General features: G+C 36.6%; 1 protein-coding gene across 1 annotated transcript; it reads left to right on the top strand.

Moving 5' to 3' along the window:
- The first annotated feature begins 503 nt into the window (after nt 1-503).
- On the top strand, nt 504-7,381 carry LOC115704764 (probable beta-D-xylosidase 2). The gene is made up of 7 exons (XM_030632005.2): nt 504-947; nt 1,857-2,135; nt 4,397-4,566; nt 4,680-4,777; nt 5,225-5,575; nt 5,769-6,182; nt 6,346-7,381. The coding sequence occupies exons 1-7, from the start codon at nt 534-536 to the stop codon at nt 6,951-6,953; spliced, it is 2,334 nt and encodes a 777-aa protein (XP_030487865.2). The 5' UTR covers nt 504-533; the 3' UTR covers nt 6,954-7,381.
- The last annotated feature ends 11,069 nt before the right edge of the window (nt 7,382-18,450 follow it).

Here is an 18,450-nt window from a genome sequence, read left to right as displayed (position 1 = left end):
AAATCTCAATAGCTGACAGCCCAAATATGAAGTGTTCGTATAAATATACAAAAATACCACAATACTTACAGGTAACCGTAAGTAACCCAATTTGTAGAATTTTGCATCAGAGACTCCTTTAACAGATTAATGAAACCAGCAGTCCCCACCAACCCTTTCCTCAACCAATTAATAACTTCCACGTGTCATCCTTATTGACTTTTACAGTTTCCTCCTTGTAATTAAATGGCTGGTAAATTCAATAATGAAAATTTGTTAACACTAACCACCGAGTTAGTGCCGAGTGGTATATCACCCCACCAAACCACTCTCACACACTTTTTTCTCCCTGTTTTTTTCCCCTTTTTCACGTATATTTAATTTTTTTTCTTTATTTATTTTTATTTTTGGAAAAGCATCGTAGATATCCAATCATCAAAATGGTTATCAAATATTACATCATGACATCACGAGCTCTATAGTACCTATATATATAATATCACACTCTCTCAAGTTCTCAACCCAACACAGCACAACACAATAGAAATTAAGCCATGGCTTCATATTCTCAAGCTACAATTATTTCTATTTCAGTTATTCTTATTATGGGTATTTGGAGTAGTAGTAGTAGTGCAGCTGGGCGTGAGCCATTCGCTTGTGACCCAAAAGATAAAACGACAGCAAACTTTGCGTTTTGCAAAGTGTCGTTGCCAACAAAAGAGAGAGTGAAGGACCTGATCGGACGGCTGACATTGCAAGAGAAGGTTAGGCTGCTGGTGAACAATGCAGCGGCAGTGCCTCGTTTAGGTATAAAAGGGTACGAGTGGTGGTCGGAGGCTCTTCACGGCGTCTCCAATGTGGGACCCGGTACTAAGTTCGGTGGGCCCTTTCCTGGCGCCACTAGCTTCCCTCAAGTCATCACCACCGCTGCTTCTTTCAATTCTTCTCTATGGGAAGCCATCGGACGGGTCAGATTTTTTTCTCTCTCATTTTTTTTTTCTTTTTATTTAAAAATAGAAAAACAAATTATATATACTTAAAAAGTTAAAAAGCTATTTTAATAGAGTTTGGAGACTGAACTAGTTTAGCTCATATAAGCGGAAACACCATTTTTCTCCCTTCAAAATAACATACTTTTTTTTTCTTAATTTTGACTAATAACATCTCAAATTTCATATATTTTTTTAGTTGTATTCATTATTATTTATTTAAGATGGAAACTTTCTAAATTTTCTTATTTTAGCATGTAGCTAGTTTATCTAAGTTATCCTAGCTATTGTTTGGTATAGTAATATCAGTAATTTTATATATGATTAATTTTTTTATATATATTAAAAAAAAGTGTCATGGGAGAATATGGGGATGGGGTGCGTGCGTCAGTTTAAATTGTTGTGATGTGGTTTGGTTAAGGCTATAATAAATAAATAATTATTCTTGGTCGAACCAATAAACACACCCACTCACACACGTTCTGTGTTTTAACGTAACAATAATTTATGAAGATAAAAAAGATTGATAATAATAATCCTCTTTTAGAAAAGATTCTTTGATCAATATACATATACTATGGTAACATCATATCGTTTACGCATGAAAGGTACATTACAGTAACATCATATCTTTGTAATTTCTTATGGTAAAATTGTAATAAAGCAATGATAAGCATAATAAGATAAGATCATAAGAAGAAAGCTAGTAACTTTAATACGGTCTATCTATATAGACTATAGAAGAGTAAGTAATAATAAATCTAAAGCGCGAAACTAGGTGATTGGCTGAAATTCAGAACAAGTTGGGTTAAAAAGGAAGGCAAGTTGTGCATGTTAGTGGGACCAAGGTTGGAATACTAAAGTACACTGAGTGTGTTGTGGGCGCAGGTTGTGTCAGATGAGGCCAGGGCCATGTATAATGGGGGTGTAGCTGGGCTCACCTACTGGAGCCCAAATGTAAATATACTGAGGGACCCAAGGTGGGGCCGTGGACAGGAGACTCCCGGTGAAGATCCGGTTGTCGTTGGAAAATACGCTGCCAGTTATGTTAAGGGATTACAGGGAAACGACGGTGACCGGTTAAAGGTTGCAGCTTGTTGCAAGCATTTCACAGCTTATGACCTTGATAATTGGAATGGGGTCGATAGATTTCACTTCAACGCTAAGGTAAAATAGAATTTATATCATTTTGTTTACTGTGAAATTACGAATTTGATCATTAAAATGACATTACTTGTTTTTTTTTTTTTTTGAACAACAAGATGGCAATAATTACTTGTTGTGTACATGTTCATTACTATTAATGACCTAACCAAACCGTAATTGAAAAACTTATTATAGAATAGTGTCTTCTACTTCGAAGAAATAATCATATATTGGGTAAGTTTTTAATCCAATGATTATCGTAATTTATAAATAATTTATAGCCATATAGTTTCTTGCTACAATTGAGTTCCTTAATATTAAAGCATATTATGTCATATTCTAGGACACTAGAAAATATTAACTAATTACAAGAATACTTTTCTTTCTAAAAAGTGATAGAAAAGAAGCAGAATTTATAGGAATAGGTACTTAGACAAATAAAATTAGCTATTATATATCTTTAATCATAATTTTTTTATTGATATTGTTAGAATTATAAAAATAATTGAGGAAGTAGGATAGAGTTAGGTGTGTGATAAAAATGTATAAATTTCAAAAGAGAAATGCTAAAAGGGACTAATGTTAGCACCTATGTATTAATATCGTTAATCCAATTAAGTATCAGATTTCTTAATGTAATAATTTTTAAAAAATATTGTTAATAGCCAATTACGACATATCTAAAAAAATACTAGGCATTGAGTGAAGTAGATTGATGATGGTTATATTTTCTCAGCTCATTAATTACAATAGCTCTTTTTTGGCTCATTATTCTAAGTTGGCTAATTAGTAATTGTTTTCCCTAAATTTTGACATGTATTAAATCGTGCCCTCTGAACTTTTTTTTGCCGTTAAAAATTGAGATTGTTAAATTTAAGGACTTTTGTCTAATTTTAGTAAAAAATTCAGACATAGATGAAAGTTTAAGGGGTATGATTTAGTACATATCAAAGTTTGAGGGGCATGATTTTGTAGATATCAAAGTCTGGAGAGCAAGTTTTAGTACATAAACAATCACTTAAATAGTAAAATTGAATGAAATTAGACTAATGTCCTTAAATTTAACAATCTCAATAGTTCGGGAGAATTTTTAACGGCCAAAAAAGTTCAAGGGCACGATTTACTACATGTCAAAGTTCAGAGGAAAAAATTACTAATTAGCCTTCTAAATTTTATTAGACAATGATATTAAGATTAAGAGATATATACTAATTTCACCAATATAACCAATAATAATGTTAATTGTTTTGAAAGTTACGAAGTCGATCGATTGTTTAAAATAACTTTTCTTATCCCATTTGAAAAATCATCATTGTAATAGCTCGTATAGAGATTATTATAGCTAATTAGATTTTTATTTTTATTTTTAGATTCTACTGCTTAAAGCTAATTTAGATTCCACCACTTACATTAGGTATATATATGGTTTGAACATGTTTTATATTTGTATGTGAAGTTTGTTAAAGATTGTGGTTATACTAATTATGATAATCTCAAGGAAGTGGAAGAAAGAAAATATTAAAACTAGACGTATGTGCCGGACCGGATATACATACATAATATAATTGAAGGTGTAAAAGTCATAATAGCATTATCTCCCCACTTTGTGTGGGACATTAAATAAAGTAATAGATTTTGTGATATATATTTATATCTTATCCAAACAATAGAAGGCAAAAGAGCAGCATTGGGGAATATTAGCATTAGCAATGCCCATATATCACCATTAATTCAATTCATCGTGACTAGTGATGGTTGCTTTTAAAGTTAGAATAAAACCTACATCATAATAATAATAATAATAATAATAATAATAATAATAATAATAGGATCATTGTCATTGGGTAAGAATATTTCATAAAATTTATTATATTAAATTTTATTAGATTTAATATTTAGTTGTACCAATAGCGATATGACACTGTATTAGTAGGTACTACTTGTTTTTTTTTTTTTGATTTAAGCGTTTACATATTACAATCTTACATAACTTGGGACTCGAACCCAGGACCTCCAACACACACCCTCCTAGGTACCACTTGTTTCTTTTAGCATTTTTCCAATATTATTATTCGACTCTTGTGGTATCGTGACTCTTCCTACAATTAGTTAGTAATATTCTTAAAATTATTGTCGTATTAAATTATATAAGACTCAATATTTAATTGTACTGTAATATGATACTAGATGTTATATGGACTACCGGTACCTTTTAGTATTTTCAATAATAATGCATACATGTGTGACTGTCACGTGACACCTAATGGCACATACATGCGCAGGTTAGCAAACAAGACATAGTGGACACATTTGACGTGCCGTTTAGAATGTGTGTGAAGGAAGGTAGAGTGGCAAGTGTCATGTGCTCCTACAATCAGGTCAATGGTGTCCCTACCTGCGCCGACCCTAATCTTCTTAAGAACACTGTCCGTGCCCAATGGGGTCTTGATGGGTAAACTCATCATCAACCCTTTCTCTTTCGTTCTCTTAATTTCTCTATCTACCAACCTATATATCAACCACGTTCATATATTTATATTCTTTCTAATAATATAAAATATATAGGTATATTGTCTCCGATTGTGACTCTGTTGGAGTTTTCTATGATACTCAACATTACACCTCCACACCCGAAGAAGCGGCTGCTGATGCTATTAAAGCAGGTGATTATCACAAAGCCATTATGCATAATAAATTATTAAAAGACAAATTGGAATGACCTCACCTAATAATCATAAGAGAGACTAGAAAAGAAAAAACCTCACTAATTGTATGGTGTAGTAACAATGGTAATGATGCCATTTTCTAATTTGTTGAGGAAGGACTTGGGATATCACCAATTCCGTACCTGTTGTTGTGGCCTGGTGGTGGGATGGAACGCTGACTCTTAATTTGAATTGATTGGATTCTTTTACTTGGGAAAAAGAAAATGACAAGGTTAATTAGAATCTATTGAAAATGTCAAGTATTGTACTTTTATGAGAAAAAGACTATGTGCTAGTACGACAAATAATGTAACGTATATCTATGCATATCCAAAGCATGACAATAATTGGGGTGATTTTGTTTTCTGATAAATAAATGTGGGTGATTTTGTATTGGTGGCTTAGGTTTGGATTTGGATTGTGGACCTTTTCTGGCTGTTCACTCAGAAAATGCAGTTAAGAAAGGGCTTTTGAGCGAAGCTGATGTGAGTAATGCATTGACTAATACACTCAATGTCCAAATGAGACTGGGTATGTTTGATGGAGAACCTTCTGCCCACCCGTATGGGAAATTGGGCCCAAACAATGTATGTACTCCGGCCCATCAAGAGCTAGCCCATGAAGCAGCCATTCAAGGAATTGTACTTCTCAAGAACCAAGGCCCTTCACTACCTTTGTCTACCCGCCGCCACCACTCCGTTGCCGTCATTGGGCCTAATTCCGATGTAAACGTCACCATGATAGGCAACTATGCTGGTACGATTTGTAAAATATCATATTCTTTTTTTTTTAAAAAAAAAAGGTTATTTTATTATAAATTTTTAAATATTAAGCATAAAAAATCATCAAATTTGTAATTTCTTCTCTCTTTTATAGGCCAGCTTGTTTATTCAAATGGGCCTCTCTCCTAAAAAAAACCTATTTTTTACATTTTTTGGGGCCTTTATAGGTGTGGCATGTGGATACACAACTCCACTCGAAGGAATAGAAAAATACACAAAAGCAATACACCAGCAGGGTTGTTCAGACGTGGCTTGCACTGGAGACAAGTCATTCAATGCAGCCATCGACGCAGCCCGTCAGGCCGATGCAACTGTTTTGATAATGGGCCTTGACCAGTCCATCGAAGCTGAGTTCAAAGACCGGGCCGGCCTACTTCTACCTGGGCTCCAACAAGAGCTAGTAACAAAAGTTGCAGCTGCTTCCAAAGGCCCAATTATATTGGTTATCATGTCTGGAGGCCCAATTGATGTGTCGTTCGCCAAAAACGACCGTCGGATCGGTGCCATTTTATGGGTCGGTTATCCAGGTCAAGCAGGTGGAGCAGCCATTGCTGATATCTTGTTTGGAAAGAGCAACCCAGGTTAGCTTACTTCTCTATTCAATTTCTTATTGTTGACATGTCTCTATAGAAATATAATTGAAATGTGGCTCTCCATGCGTAAATTCAGTGTGGCTTGAACAATTGTTAAAATCATTAATCGACCATATTTTAAAATGATGTTAATATATTTATTTATATATAGGTGGAAAGCTTCCAATGACATGGTATCCAGAAGAATACTTAGCAAACTTGCCAATGACGACAATGGACATGAGATCGACCCCATCAAAGAACTACCCAGGAAGAACATACCGATTCTACAACGGTCCAGTCGTATACCCATTTGGCTACGGCCTCAGCTATACCAAATTCCAACACACCATAGCCAGTGCACCGGCTGTCTTCTCAGTCCCAGTCCACGGCCACCGCAAAGCCCAAAACGTCACCGTTTTTGACAAGGCCATTCGGGTCACCCACACTCGATGCAACAAGCTCTCTCTGAGAGTTCATGTCGATGTTAAGAACGTTGGCTCCAGAGATGGCTCCCACACACTCTTGGTCTTCTCCTCCCCACCCGGTGGGCGTGGCAACTGGGCTCCACACAAACAGTTGGTCGCCTTTCAGAAGGTTCGGGTCGTAACCGGGTCGACTCAACGGGTGCGGTTCAATATCCATGTTTGTAAGTACTTGAGTGTGGTCGATAGGTCTGGGATTCGAAGAATCCCAATGGGAGAGCATAGTCTCCATATTGGTAATCTTAGACACTCTTTTTCATTGCAAGCAGCTACGTTGGGAGTGATTAAGTCTTAATTCATTTTTATTTTTTTGGATAAAATTATGGATAGTAGAAATTAAGCAAATAAAAATTTAGATGGCATAAAAAGTTAGGTTCCGTATTTCAAGTGGTACTGATTGAATGATTAAACGAAGTTCATCATCAAGATGAAACTGCAACCAAGATTATTGGAGGAGGCTTTTGATTTGATTCAATGAAGAGATGGAGGAATGAAGATTATGATCAATATGCTAAATCTTAAGTTCCTCTTCTTTTTTGTAATTCTAATTCTTTTATTCTTAATTTGTTGGCGAATTGCAATTATTATATACAGTATAATTTTGTAAGCTTGTGTTCCAAAGGAGCTAGCTTTGGATTTCTTATATGGATGAAAAGTGTATGGACATGTATTAAATAATTCATTTGATTTGACTTTCTGAAATAGAATTTATTTTATATTAAAGTCAAAGCGTGATGAGTAACACTAAATTTTTCTTTTTTCAAAAGATAGTCCAACTAATATTATACCACTCTTCAAAGATGGTCCATGTAAAATCAAAAATAATAATAATGAAAAATAGTGGAAAAGATGGCCAACTCTTACTTGATCTTGATGATAATAATAATAATACATATATTCCATTTTTGAAATGCCTTTTTTTTTTTTTTTTTTTTTGAAACAGCATTTTGAAGTGGCTTGCATTATAATAATAATCAAGTTCTCCAATAGGTTCATCAAATGCTCCCATGCTGAGTGGTTATAAATTTAGACAATTACGGGTTTTATATAGGAGCACTATAATGCAGTGTTATTTTTTTTTATGCTGAATTCTGATACGGTGTTGTCATATATATATTCCAATCAATACATATGGAATATTTGGGGTTTTAATACTTGCAATTATTACATATATAAACCTCATAAAAAATTGTGGCCGCAAAAGTATTTTATTTTATAATATTGTAGTTGCACTTTTTTTTAGTTGTTAAATGTTAATTAGGAGTGAGCATATCGGTCGGTTTGGTTGGTTTTTTTCTATATAAAAATCCAAAATTCGGTTCTCGGTTTGGATTGGTGCAATTCGAAAACCGACCGACCAATTCAAAACCTATATTAAAACCGACCGTTTTGAACCTTGGGTTGGTCGGTTTAAACTGCCCAAACCGAATTTTTTAAAAAAAAAAAAATAATCCAATTTATTATATAAATATATTATTCTACATTTTACAACTATAAACATACAAATTAATTGTTCAAAAACTAATTATTTTATTCTTTTAATTTTAATATTAATAAAAAAATAATATAATATTTTTTTATATTATTAGTAACTATAATACATGAAAAAAAAAACTTAATAAATTAATATATATATATGTATGTATAACGGTCAGTTTCGGTTTTTTCGGTTGGTTTATTACCAAAAAAAAATGATCGTTTAATGGCGGTTTTAACCGTTAGCGGTTTTTTCAGTTTTCGGTTTCGTTGGTTTTGATTCTAACGGTGTTCGGTAGGTCGGTTTGAACGGTTTTTTCGGTTTTCTGGATTTTATGCTCGCCCCTATTGTTAATTAAGCACGTTAAGTATCAGTTCAAAAATACATGGTGACATATTTTTTTTTGTTTATTTAATACGTGGACCAATAATATATCGTAATGTATTTCTATGAGTTGACACTTAATGACCAAGGGGACTATTAAGGGTATTCGATTGAGTAGAAGTGGACCGGTTTTATCCCATGTTTTCTTTGCGGATGACCTTATCCTGGTGGGTAGAGCCAATCTGAATGAGGCAAAAGGTCTATGGGATTGTCTCAAAAAATTCTGCTCTTGGTCTGGACAACAAGTGAATAAGCTTAAAACGTTAATCTTTTTCAGTAAGAATACTCCCAATGGTGTAAGAAGAGGTATTAAGGAGGCCCTGGGGGTTAATTCTCCGGAGGGTGTCATCAAATACTTGGGACTTCCTCTGTTCAGATCAAGACAGAAGGATGCTGACTTCAACTTTATACTGGATAATCTCACTTCTAAATTGCAGGGATGGAAGGCAAAGACGTTATCCAAGGCGGGTCGTGCTACACTCATAAAATTTGTGGGTTTGTCTTTGCCCACCTATACTATGCAAACTACCAAACTCTCTAATCGTCTTGTCAACAGAATAGATGGTTTGGTGAGGGACTTTTGATGGGGTTTTGAGAAAGGTAATCGTGGTCTTCATCTCAGAGCGTGGGACAAACTTTGCCTTCCTAAATCTCGGGGTGGCTTGGGGTTTCGGAAATCTAAAGAAATGAATCAGGCTTTCCTGGCAAAATGGGGGTGGAAACTCTTAAATGGATGTCAATCTCTTTGTTGTAAGATCTTGGAGGCCAAGTATCTTAAAGGAAAGGATTTTCTCAGCTGTAATTATAAGGATTCTGATTCCTGGTTTTGGAAGAACATTGTGAAAGCCAATGCAACCTTACGGAAAGGAGTTTGCAAGAAGATTGCCAATGGGAGGGATACAAGCATTTGGAGGGATCCTTGGATTCCTCATTTAAAAGGTTTCATTCCGAAACCGATTGGTAATGGCACTCAGGGTCACATCTATGTGGCCGATCTCTTATTAACATGTGGCAGATGGGATGTTAACAAATTAAGAAGCCTTTTTGATCATGATACTGTCTCTGCTATCTTAAAAGGTGGCAATCCTTCTGGGCAAGGTGAGGACAGATGGATTTGGACATTAGAGAGTAATGGGCGATTCTCTTGCAAATCGGCCTATTTAACTCAAGCTTTGGAAAGAGCGCCTCATTGTGAGGTGGCTCCATCTTTGTGGAATAAACTATGGAACAGCAAAATTTTGGAGCGACATAAGATTCTGTGGTGGTGCATCCTGTCCAACGCACTCCCTGTTAGATCTTTAATCGGAAGCAGGTTTCAGGTTAAGACTATGACTTGCCCGCTATGTGGATTAAGGGAGGAATCTATCGAACACTTGTTTCTTACTTGTGATTTGGCGTCACATGTTTGGAGATCCTCGCCTTGGGGTATCTACCCGGTGTGTGATAACGGAATTCGCATGTGGGACTGGGTTAAGTTTATTTGGAGTCTCAAGGACGGGGGTATACGAGCTGAAGATGTCTTTCTTTATGCTTCAATTGTAGTCGACACCATCTGGAGGACAAGAAACGAGGTGGTTCACAATGACTGTCTGCCTGATGTGAAAAGATGCATTGACTCTGTTTGTTACTCATTTGCAGATATTCATCCTACTATCTTGCCTGATCATGATCAGATTCGGCAAGAGTTTTGGGCTCCTCCGCCTCAGGACTGGATTAAACTTAATTGTGATGTTAGAGTGGGCCTGGAGAGTATGTGTATCGCAGTTGTCGCAAGGAATCACCTGAGTGAGGTGATCCGGGTTCACTCGACTCAGTTAGACTTCTCGGATGCGCTGTGTGGAGAGGCTGCGGCCTGTTGTTTAGCCGTCTCGGTAGCTTTAGAAATGGGATCCAAAATTGTAATAGTGGAGAGTGACTCGAGACTAGTCATTAATGCGCTCAATGGGAAGGAGTCACATTGGGCTCTTGAGAACTATGTCTCCTTTTGCTCTAAGTCTTCTCCCTCGTTTATTAGTTGTAATTTTATTAATGTTAGTAGATCCTGTAATTTTGTTGCCCACAATGTCGCTAAGTGGGCTTTTACCCACCATTTGAACGGCACTATTTCGGTTTCCTCCTTACCGGAGAACTTATTTTGTAATGACCATGAGGTCTAACTATTTCGTTTTATGATAATACGCTTATTATTAAAGACACTTAATGACCAAGAAAAGATACTTTTGTTGGATTAAAAATATTATTATGGATACATATGTATAATATATATGCTATTATAAAGTATGATACAAGTGACTAATTATGATACGAGTATCAAAAGAGTATTAAATTATCATGGAAGTAATGTGTAGATGCTATAAGATAATTTATATATTTTTTTTTTTTGAATGGAAATGGATCAATTTATTAAAAAGATGAATCGTTCTTAACAATCTCTACAAGCTCGGGAGGGGAGTTGTAGTCAAAATAAACACTAACTGACGAAAAACAAGAGCTCCTCGCAAGGTAATAAGCAGTCTTGTTAGCAAAACGTTTGACAAAATAAAACTTAACATTATATAAATCAGCCAGAAGTTGTTGACATTCAAAAACCAGCAATCCAAAAGCTGAAGGAAGGGAAGCCGAGCTATGTATAGCTTGAACAGTTACCAAACAATCGGATTCAAGTGTGACATTTCGCCAACCTTTGCTTTTTATCCAGCTGAGGGCCTCCTTAATGCCTGCAGCTTTGGCAATTTCAGGAGCTACACTGCCTGACTTACCAGCCGAGACTGCTTCAACCAGAGAACCATCATTCCTTCTCGCAATGAAGCCAAACCCAAAGGAATTTGTAGCTTCAAAAGTTGCTCCGTCCACGTATACCTTAATCGTATCATTTGCAGGTGAAACCCAATGCTCAACCTCGGCTCCATGTTCATTGAACAGCAGCAGAGGCTCCATTCGTCTTTGATGACCAAAACTCCATTGATTAAGGGTAGATCTTGCGAACAAAACCACTTCAGCAGCTAGCATAATTTTTTTATCCCATATGAGCTTATTTCTTGTGTTCCATATAGCCCAAGCAATCATCAATATCTCCTTCCATAGGCCTTCACTTTTTCCTGTAGTTTCTGCTTCAAACCAGGTGCTAAAAGTGTCATGTGTACTGACAGAAAAACTAAGGCTTGATCTGTTCCAGCAAGAGATTGCAAAGGGGCAGCTGACAAGCACATGAATGATAGACTCAGCAGCATTATTGCAGAAAGGGTAGAGATTGTCAATGGGAACATGCTTGGATTGGAGTTGGACTTTTGTTGGGAGGCAGCCCGTGATAGCCTTCCATCCGAAATGAAGAACTTTAGGGGGAACCTCAAGTTTCCAAAACACTTTCCAAACATCAGAGCAATGCTGGCCATTAGTCTTAGATTGTTGTAGAAATCTGTATGCACTTTTAACTGAGTAAATGCCTGAGTTTTCAAACAACCAACTCCAACAATCTTCACTCCTAGCAGTACTAAGAGGGATGCCCAAAATCAAAACTTTATCCCTGTCATCAAACATGTCCTCAATGATTTCAGTATCCCACTTAAGTTCATCAATACACATCAGAATTGCGACTTTCTGGCCAACTAAAGCAGGATGTGTTGAGAGAACCTTCAGATTGTTTAAGTCATGCAGCCACGGATCTTCAATGATGCTTGTGTTTAACCCATTTCCTATGTGAATGACCGCTCCAGCTTTAATCAATGATTTTGTTTCAAAATGACTTTTCCAAATAAAGCTTGGATTACATCCAAGAGAGGTAGAGAAGAAAGATTCATGGGGATAATATCTTGCTTTGTACACCCTTGAGACTATTGAGTCATTATTAGTTATCAATCTCCATGCTTGTTTGCCAAGCATTGCTAAGTTATAATCTCTTAAGTCTCTAAAACCCAACCCTCCTTCATTCTTGTGTTTGCTAAGCTTAGTCCAACTTGCCCAACTCACTCCTTGGCTCTGATTTGAAGATTTCCACCAGAATTTTCTCATAATACTCTCCATAGATTTGCAAGTCTCCACGGGTAACAAGAAAACCGACATAGCAAAGCTTGGAAGGGCTTGTGCAACTGTCTTTAGGAGGATTTATTTTCCAGCTTTTGAAAGAAATCGGCCTTCCCATTGCTGAACACACTTTTGCATCTTGTCCTTCAAAAAACCCGAAATGGCCTTTTTATTTCGGCTAACCAAGCAAGGAAGCCCCAAATAGAAACTATTAGCATCAGCTTCGTTGATATGCAATTGTTGGCAAACTCTATCTCTAATGGTTCTAGTTGTGTTAGAACTTAAAAAGACAGAGGATTTTGTGAAATTAACCATTTGGCCCGAGGCAAGTTGAAAGGTATGTAGCATGTTAAGGACATTAGAAGCTTCTCTATCGTTGGCTCTACAATAGACGTAGCTATCATCTGCAAAAAAGCATGTGGGAAATAGTGGGAGCTCCATTAGCCACTCTACAGCCTCTTAGAAGTTTAGATGACTCGAACCTTCTGGTAATGGAAGAAAAACCCTCTGCACATATCAAGAATAAATAAGAGGACAACGGATCGCCTTGACGGATGCCTCTATGAGGAATGAGAGAATTAATTTCTTTACCACTGCTTTGGATGGTGTATTGCACGGTAGATACACACTGTAACACTAACTGCACAAAGTATTCATGAAAGACCATCTTCTTCATCATAGCTTCAATAAAAGGCCACTCAACACGATCGTAGGCTTTGCTGAAATCAAGCTTTAATGCCAAATAACCTTCCTTGCCATGTCTTTTCCTCTTTAAGTAATGCATAACCTCGTACGATATCATGATATTGTCTGAAATTAATCGACCCGGTATAAAGGCACTTTGGTACTCAGAAATAATCTGTGGTAAGACCTCTTTGAGACGGTTAGCCATCACTTTGGAAATTATTTTATATAGAACATTGCATAAAGAAATTGGTCTAAGATCACCCATAGTCATAGCATTCTTTTTCTTAGGAATTAAGACCATGTTAGTGTGATTTAAACCTGAAGGCAGCAACCCAGTACAGAAGAAATTTCTCACCAGCTTTATCACGTCCGTCACAACAATGTTCCAATTACGCTGGTAAAAACTAGGTGTCATTCCGTAAAGGCCAGGGGACTTGTCAAGATGCATCTATTTTACGGCTTTACTAACTTCTTCTTCAGTGATTGGTGCGGTTAGGAGCGGGTTTTGGTCACCATAATTGTTGTAGGAATGTTACTTGTTATTGTTTCAGCTGTATGAGGAAAGGAAGTGAATAACTCAGTAAAATAATCTTTGATAACATCATCTAGTCCACTTTGCCAATCCACCCAATAACCGTCTTGATTTTGGAGCTTTGGAAGAGAATTGGTTCGTCTACGAGTGGAAGCGTAAGCATGAAAGAACTTGCTATTTTGATTGCCTTCTCTCAACCAAAGTTGTTTTGATCTTTGCCTCCAAAAAATCTCCCTTTGAGTGTAAATCACCCGAATAACTCTCTCCCCAAGCTAGTAAGATGTTGCCACAATATGCTATTTTATCAGTAATAGCATTCGAAGGACAGCTAGCCCAACTCTCTTGTATAACTTGTGCACACATTGGTTCACGGAGCCAACAGTTTTCAAAACGGAATCTTCTTTTTGGAGCAGTTGCATCAAACAAAGATGGGACAAGAAGAATGGGAGTATGATCTGAACTTGAAACTTCAATATTGATTAGTTTTGCTGAATTGAAATGATCCAACCAATCTTGAGTAACTAAAGCTTTATCTAATTGAAGTTCAATCCAACTAGTCGTACCTCTACCCTTTTCCCAAGTGAAGGGATAGCCAATAAGCTCCATATCCCTCAGCTTACAGTCCGTTAGAGCTTGGTTAAAGCCGTTAATTAACGCACTATGGTAAGCATTGCCACCTATCTTATCCTCATTGCAACAAACATTGTTCAAATCGCCTATAATGCACCAAGGCAAAGTGTGCCTAGACGATAAATACCTCAATAAATCCCATGTTCTTGAACGAAAATTTCTATTTGGCTCTCCATAACACCTTGTTAATCTCCATACCATATTATCATTGGTATGAACACTAACATCAATGTAAGAATTAGAATACCCAAGTACCCGAACCTCTCCTTCAACTTTCCAAAGAAAAGCAATCCCCCCGCTCCTACCAACAGCATCAACAGCCATAAGACCATCAAACCCAAGGCTAACCCGAAGCCTTTCAAGAACATCTTTTTTACTTAATGTTTCACAAAGAAAAACGAATTTGGGCCTCTTCTGGATCACAATATCCTTTAGGAATAGTAAAGCCCGTGGGTTCCCAAGCCCACGGTAATTCCAACTAAGAATACTCATGATCCTAGGTGGGCCTGGAACCCAGGACCCACCTTTTGCCCATTTTTTGACAGCCCACCAGTGACATCAACATTCATATCTGCCTCATCCTCACTTAAATTTTCTATGCCATCAGCATTGGTTCTTCTTCTTTTGGAATCTGAGACAATCAATGTACGATCGCCTATGTGTCCTTCAGTACCATTTAATGGTATATTACCATCACTGATCACACCCAAATTGTCCACCCTGGTAGTCATCATTGCTTGCTAATTTACTCCTTGATTTCCTTGATTTCCTCTGCTTTCCACAATTCTTGCATTGTCAACTCTAGCATTGACGGTATTGATACGCTGATCATGAGAATTAACTGCATTAAATGTCTCCATATTCACACCTTGATCGGTTGTCTCATCGGAAAACTGAGCATCAACATCCGTTCCAGTGCGCAACCACCTTGAACCAGCTTGGTTGTGTCTTCTTCTTGGTTCCGCTTTCATCCAAATTCCATAGGGTTTTTCTAATTCTTCCAATGGTTTATCAAATAAACGAGGACAGAACCTTTCAGAATGTCCTATTAGACCACATATGAAACAAAAGGTAGGAATAAATTCATACTTGAAGTTACACCATATCCATTCCCCATTTGTCTTCTTCAGCTTCACCCTCCTCTTTAGCGGCTTCTCGATATTAATAGTGACTCTAACACGTAGGTAGTCACGCCAGATTCCATAATTTTGTGTAATATTAATCTTTAAACAATTCCCCAGCAACGGCGCCAAAAACTTGTTACGAAAATTATGTTTACACGCAAGTGTACGCAATCAAGTAGTATCTCACGCAAGTGAGGTCGAACCACAGGGAATTGGATTAAGTACTACTAAACTATACTTATGATTCTATTCGGTAAAATAATAAGATTTCAATTTAAAAGTAAATAACTCAGAAATTAAAGAAAAAATAAACGAAGATTGATGAAGATGAGAGATTAGGGAGGTGAATCCTGTTGATAAGCTACCTATGTTAATACCTAATTGCTATCCTTGTCTCAATGTGAATGACAGATTATAAATTAACCTAACTCTTTTCAGATCTTTTAGGTTCTAAATAATATGTTCTCTAATTAACTTCTTAATTAAATCAACACAAAATCAGCATTAAGCAATAATCTTTTAGTCACTGAGGCTATGTAAATACTTTCGTTTTACATCAGAACCTAGACTATCCAAATTTTAGCATTCTCAATTCTCACTTTTCAGATTTCGAATTGAGATCATTAAACATGTAAAAGGTGATCAAGCTTGCACATGGAATTAAACACAAATAAAGATAGTATTCACACATAAGATGAAGGAATGGCAATTATTTATTAACTAGACATAAACTTAAACAACAATCATCATCCTCCCTTATTGGGAAATTTAGTTCATAATAACTCTAAAAACATCCATGATTAATTCAGAAATAAAAACAAACATAAAGAAGAATTAAAAGGGTAAAAGAAAGAAACTAGAAGGTGGTATCGCTCCGGGTCTTCAAGATAGCTTCCTCTCCACTTGCCTCCACTATTAGGTCTGTTTTTGCTTGCCTCTGACCTTCAATGTCGTATTCCTTATATAGGGATGAGTGGTGTGCCTCCAATTGAGAGAAAAAATCAAAATTAGGTCAAATTTGCGATTTCCGTACCTAGTCGCGACTAGCATTTAAGCTGGTCGCAACTACAGGCAAAACTCGAAAAACCGAGTTTCTGCCAATTCTCGAAGTCGCGACCAGGAAAAAGGGTCGCGACCTGGCTCTCTGGAGGTCGCGACTACTGATGCGTCTGGAGCCGAATTTTCCAATTTTTTCCAAGTTTGTCCCAGTTTTTCGCCGTTTGACTGAATTCGAACTTTAACACCCCGGGAACCTGAAATAATGAAAATCAAGCGTAAAACTGCTCCATAAGACACCAATAGACGAGATAATGCTAACTTTAAAGACCCGAAACATAGGCTAATTATAACCTAACAAAATCCCCCAAACTAGATTCTTACTCGCCCCCGAGTAAGATAAAAAAAAACTAACTACGCTATCAGATAATTACTACGCTGCTGACTCATTCTCTGTTTTCTTCCTTGCATAAACTAGAATTTTGATCCTACTAACTCTAACAATTAACTCAGATGCTCAATTAATAACACTATGTACAACTGCAACAATCTACTCAAATGTGAAACATTGTTATAAAAGTTTTACTCTTTCCATTAATTCCACAATCCGATAACTCATAAGCTTGCATGCTTACCTTTTTCCACTAATGTTAACAGTGTTCTTCGGAATCATTAGGTCTTTTCAAGGCTTAGGTAGTATGGCTCAGATATTCAGGGATAGGCAAAAGACAATCTGGCTCAAGATATCATAAGCACACAAACAGAACCCACAAGCTTCTTACTTTTCTTTTTCAATACCCCATAGTGTTCCCACATTTACCAAGATATACTTCACTTTTTTTTTTTTTTTGAACACATATTTTTACTTTTTCATTGTTTTTTTTTTTCTCAGTGACATTGAATTACACAAATTTTTTTCTTCTCAATCTTGCAAATTTTTCTCCCTCTCACTATTTTCTCACACTAAATGTTTTTCCTCCCCCAAACTAATCATGTAGCTTATGATATCATGGATAATCATGGTGAAAACAAAAATTAATAGTGTGGTTGCAAAATTTCAAATCAGTGGGTGAAACACAACAGGTTAAGGCTCAAAAGGGTAACTAGGGATACACATTATTACGGTAGGCTTGAAAGGCTCAAACTATCCAACAAATGCCTAAGTCATATTCCGATTGAACACTATCAAGGATTTCGCCTCAAAAGAATAAACACACAAGTTCTAAGCTATCCTGTTAATCTTACCACAAACCATAGTAAAACAGTTATAACAATTTTCGCAGATTGAGTAAGTACAATTAAACACAGGTTTCTAAGCATCCAAACTAATCCAAAGAGTTAGCAGACTCAAGCACACAGTTATTTTGCAATTTCAGATCACATCACACTAATCAGCAGTATACAACTATCATCAAGCTTATTGTCATTCCTTAACTAAAGCAAAAAAAACTAAAAACAGAAAATTAAAATGCAGAAATTATAGTGCAGAATTTAAATTTTTTTTTTCTTAAGTCTCTCCCCCCAAACTAAATATTACATTGTCCCCAATGTATACAGTAATATGCAGAGAGAAGAAACTTACCTGAGACCCTTTCAGAAAGGGTTGGGTGGTGGCGGCTGGTCATAGGGATAGAACCGAGGAGGTTGTGCTAAATAGTTCGGGTCATCAATCCCAATATTCATTCTGTTGATAAGAGAGTTGAGTTGCTGAACTTGTCCCTCATCATAAATACTCCTTTGCACCATGTATTGTTGCATGTGGTTGTTCTGCTGAATTATATAACTCAGCTGTGCATGAGTGTATTGTGTTGTAGGATCGATGGGCCCAGGCAATTGTAGGGGTTGCTCCTCTTCTTCTTCAACACTAGGCTTACGTTGCCGCCTACGCCCTTGCGGTGCATCAGGTGGTGGCTGGCCATAGGGGTGTGGCTCTTTCAGCCTG

The sequence above is a fragment of the Cannabis sativa genome, chromosome X, assembly GCF_029168945.1.
Source record: "Cannabis sativa cultivar Pink pepper isolate KNU-18-1 chromosome X, ASM2916894v1, whole genome shotgun sequence".
NCBI classification, from domain to species: Eukaryota; Viridiplantae; Streptophyta; class Magnoliopsida; order Rosales; family Cannabaceae; genus Cannabis; species Cannabis sativa.
Note: the sequence above shows the minus strand (reverse complement) of the source record. Positions and strands in the feature narration are given on the sequence as shown.

What these genes read in the sequence shown, in the direction of transcription:
- LOC115704764 (XM_030632005.2), top strand. Translation starts at nt 534, where the DNA reads ATGGCTTCATATTCTCAAGCTACAATTATTTCTATTTCAGTTATTCTT. An exon ending in TGCTGATGCTATTAAAGCAG is followed by an intron (nt 4,778 to 5,224) that starts GTGATTATCACA and finishes TTGGTGGCTTAG; the next exon opens with GTTTGGATTTGGATTGTGGA. An exon ending in CATGATAGGCAACTATGCTG is followed by an intron (nt 5,576 to 5,768) that starts GTACGATTTGTA and finishes GGGCCTTTATAG; the next exon opens with GTGTGGCATGTGGATACACA.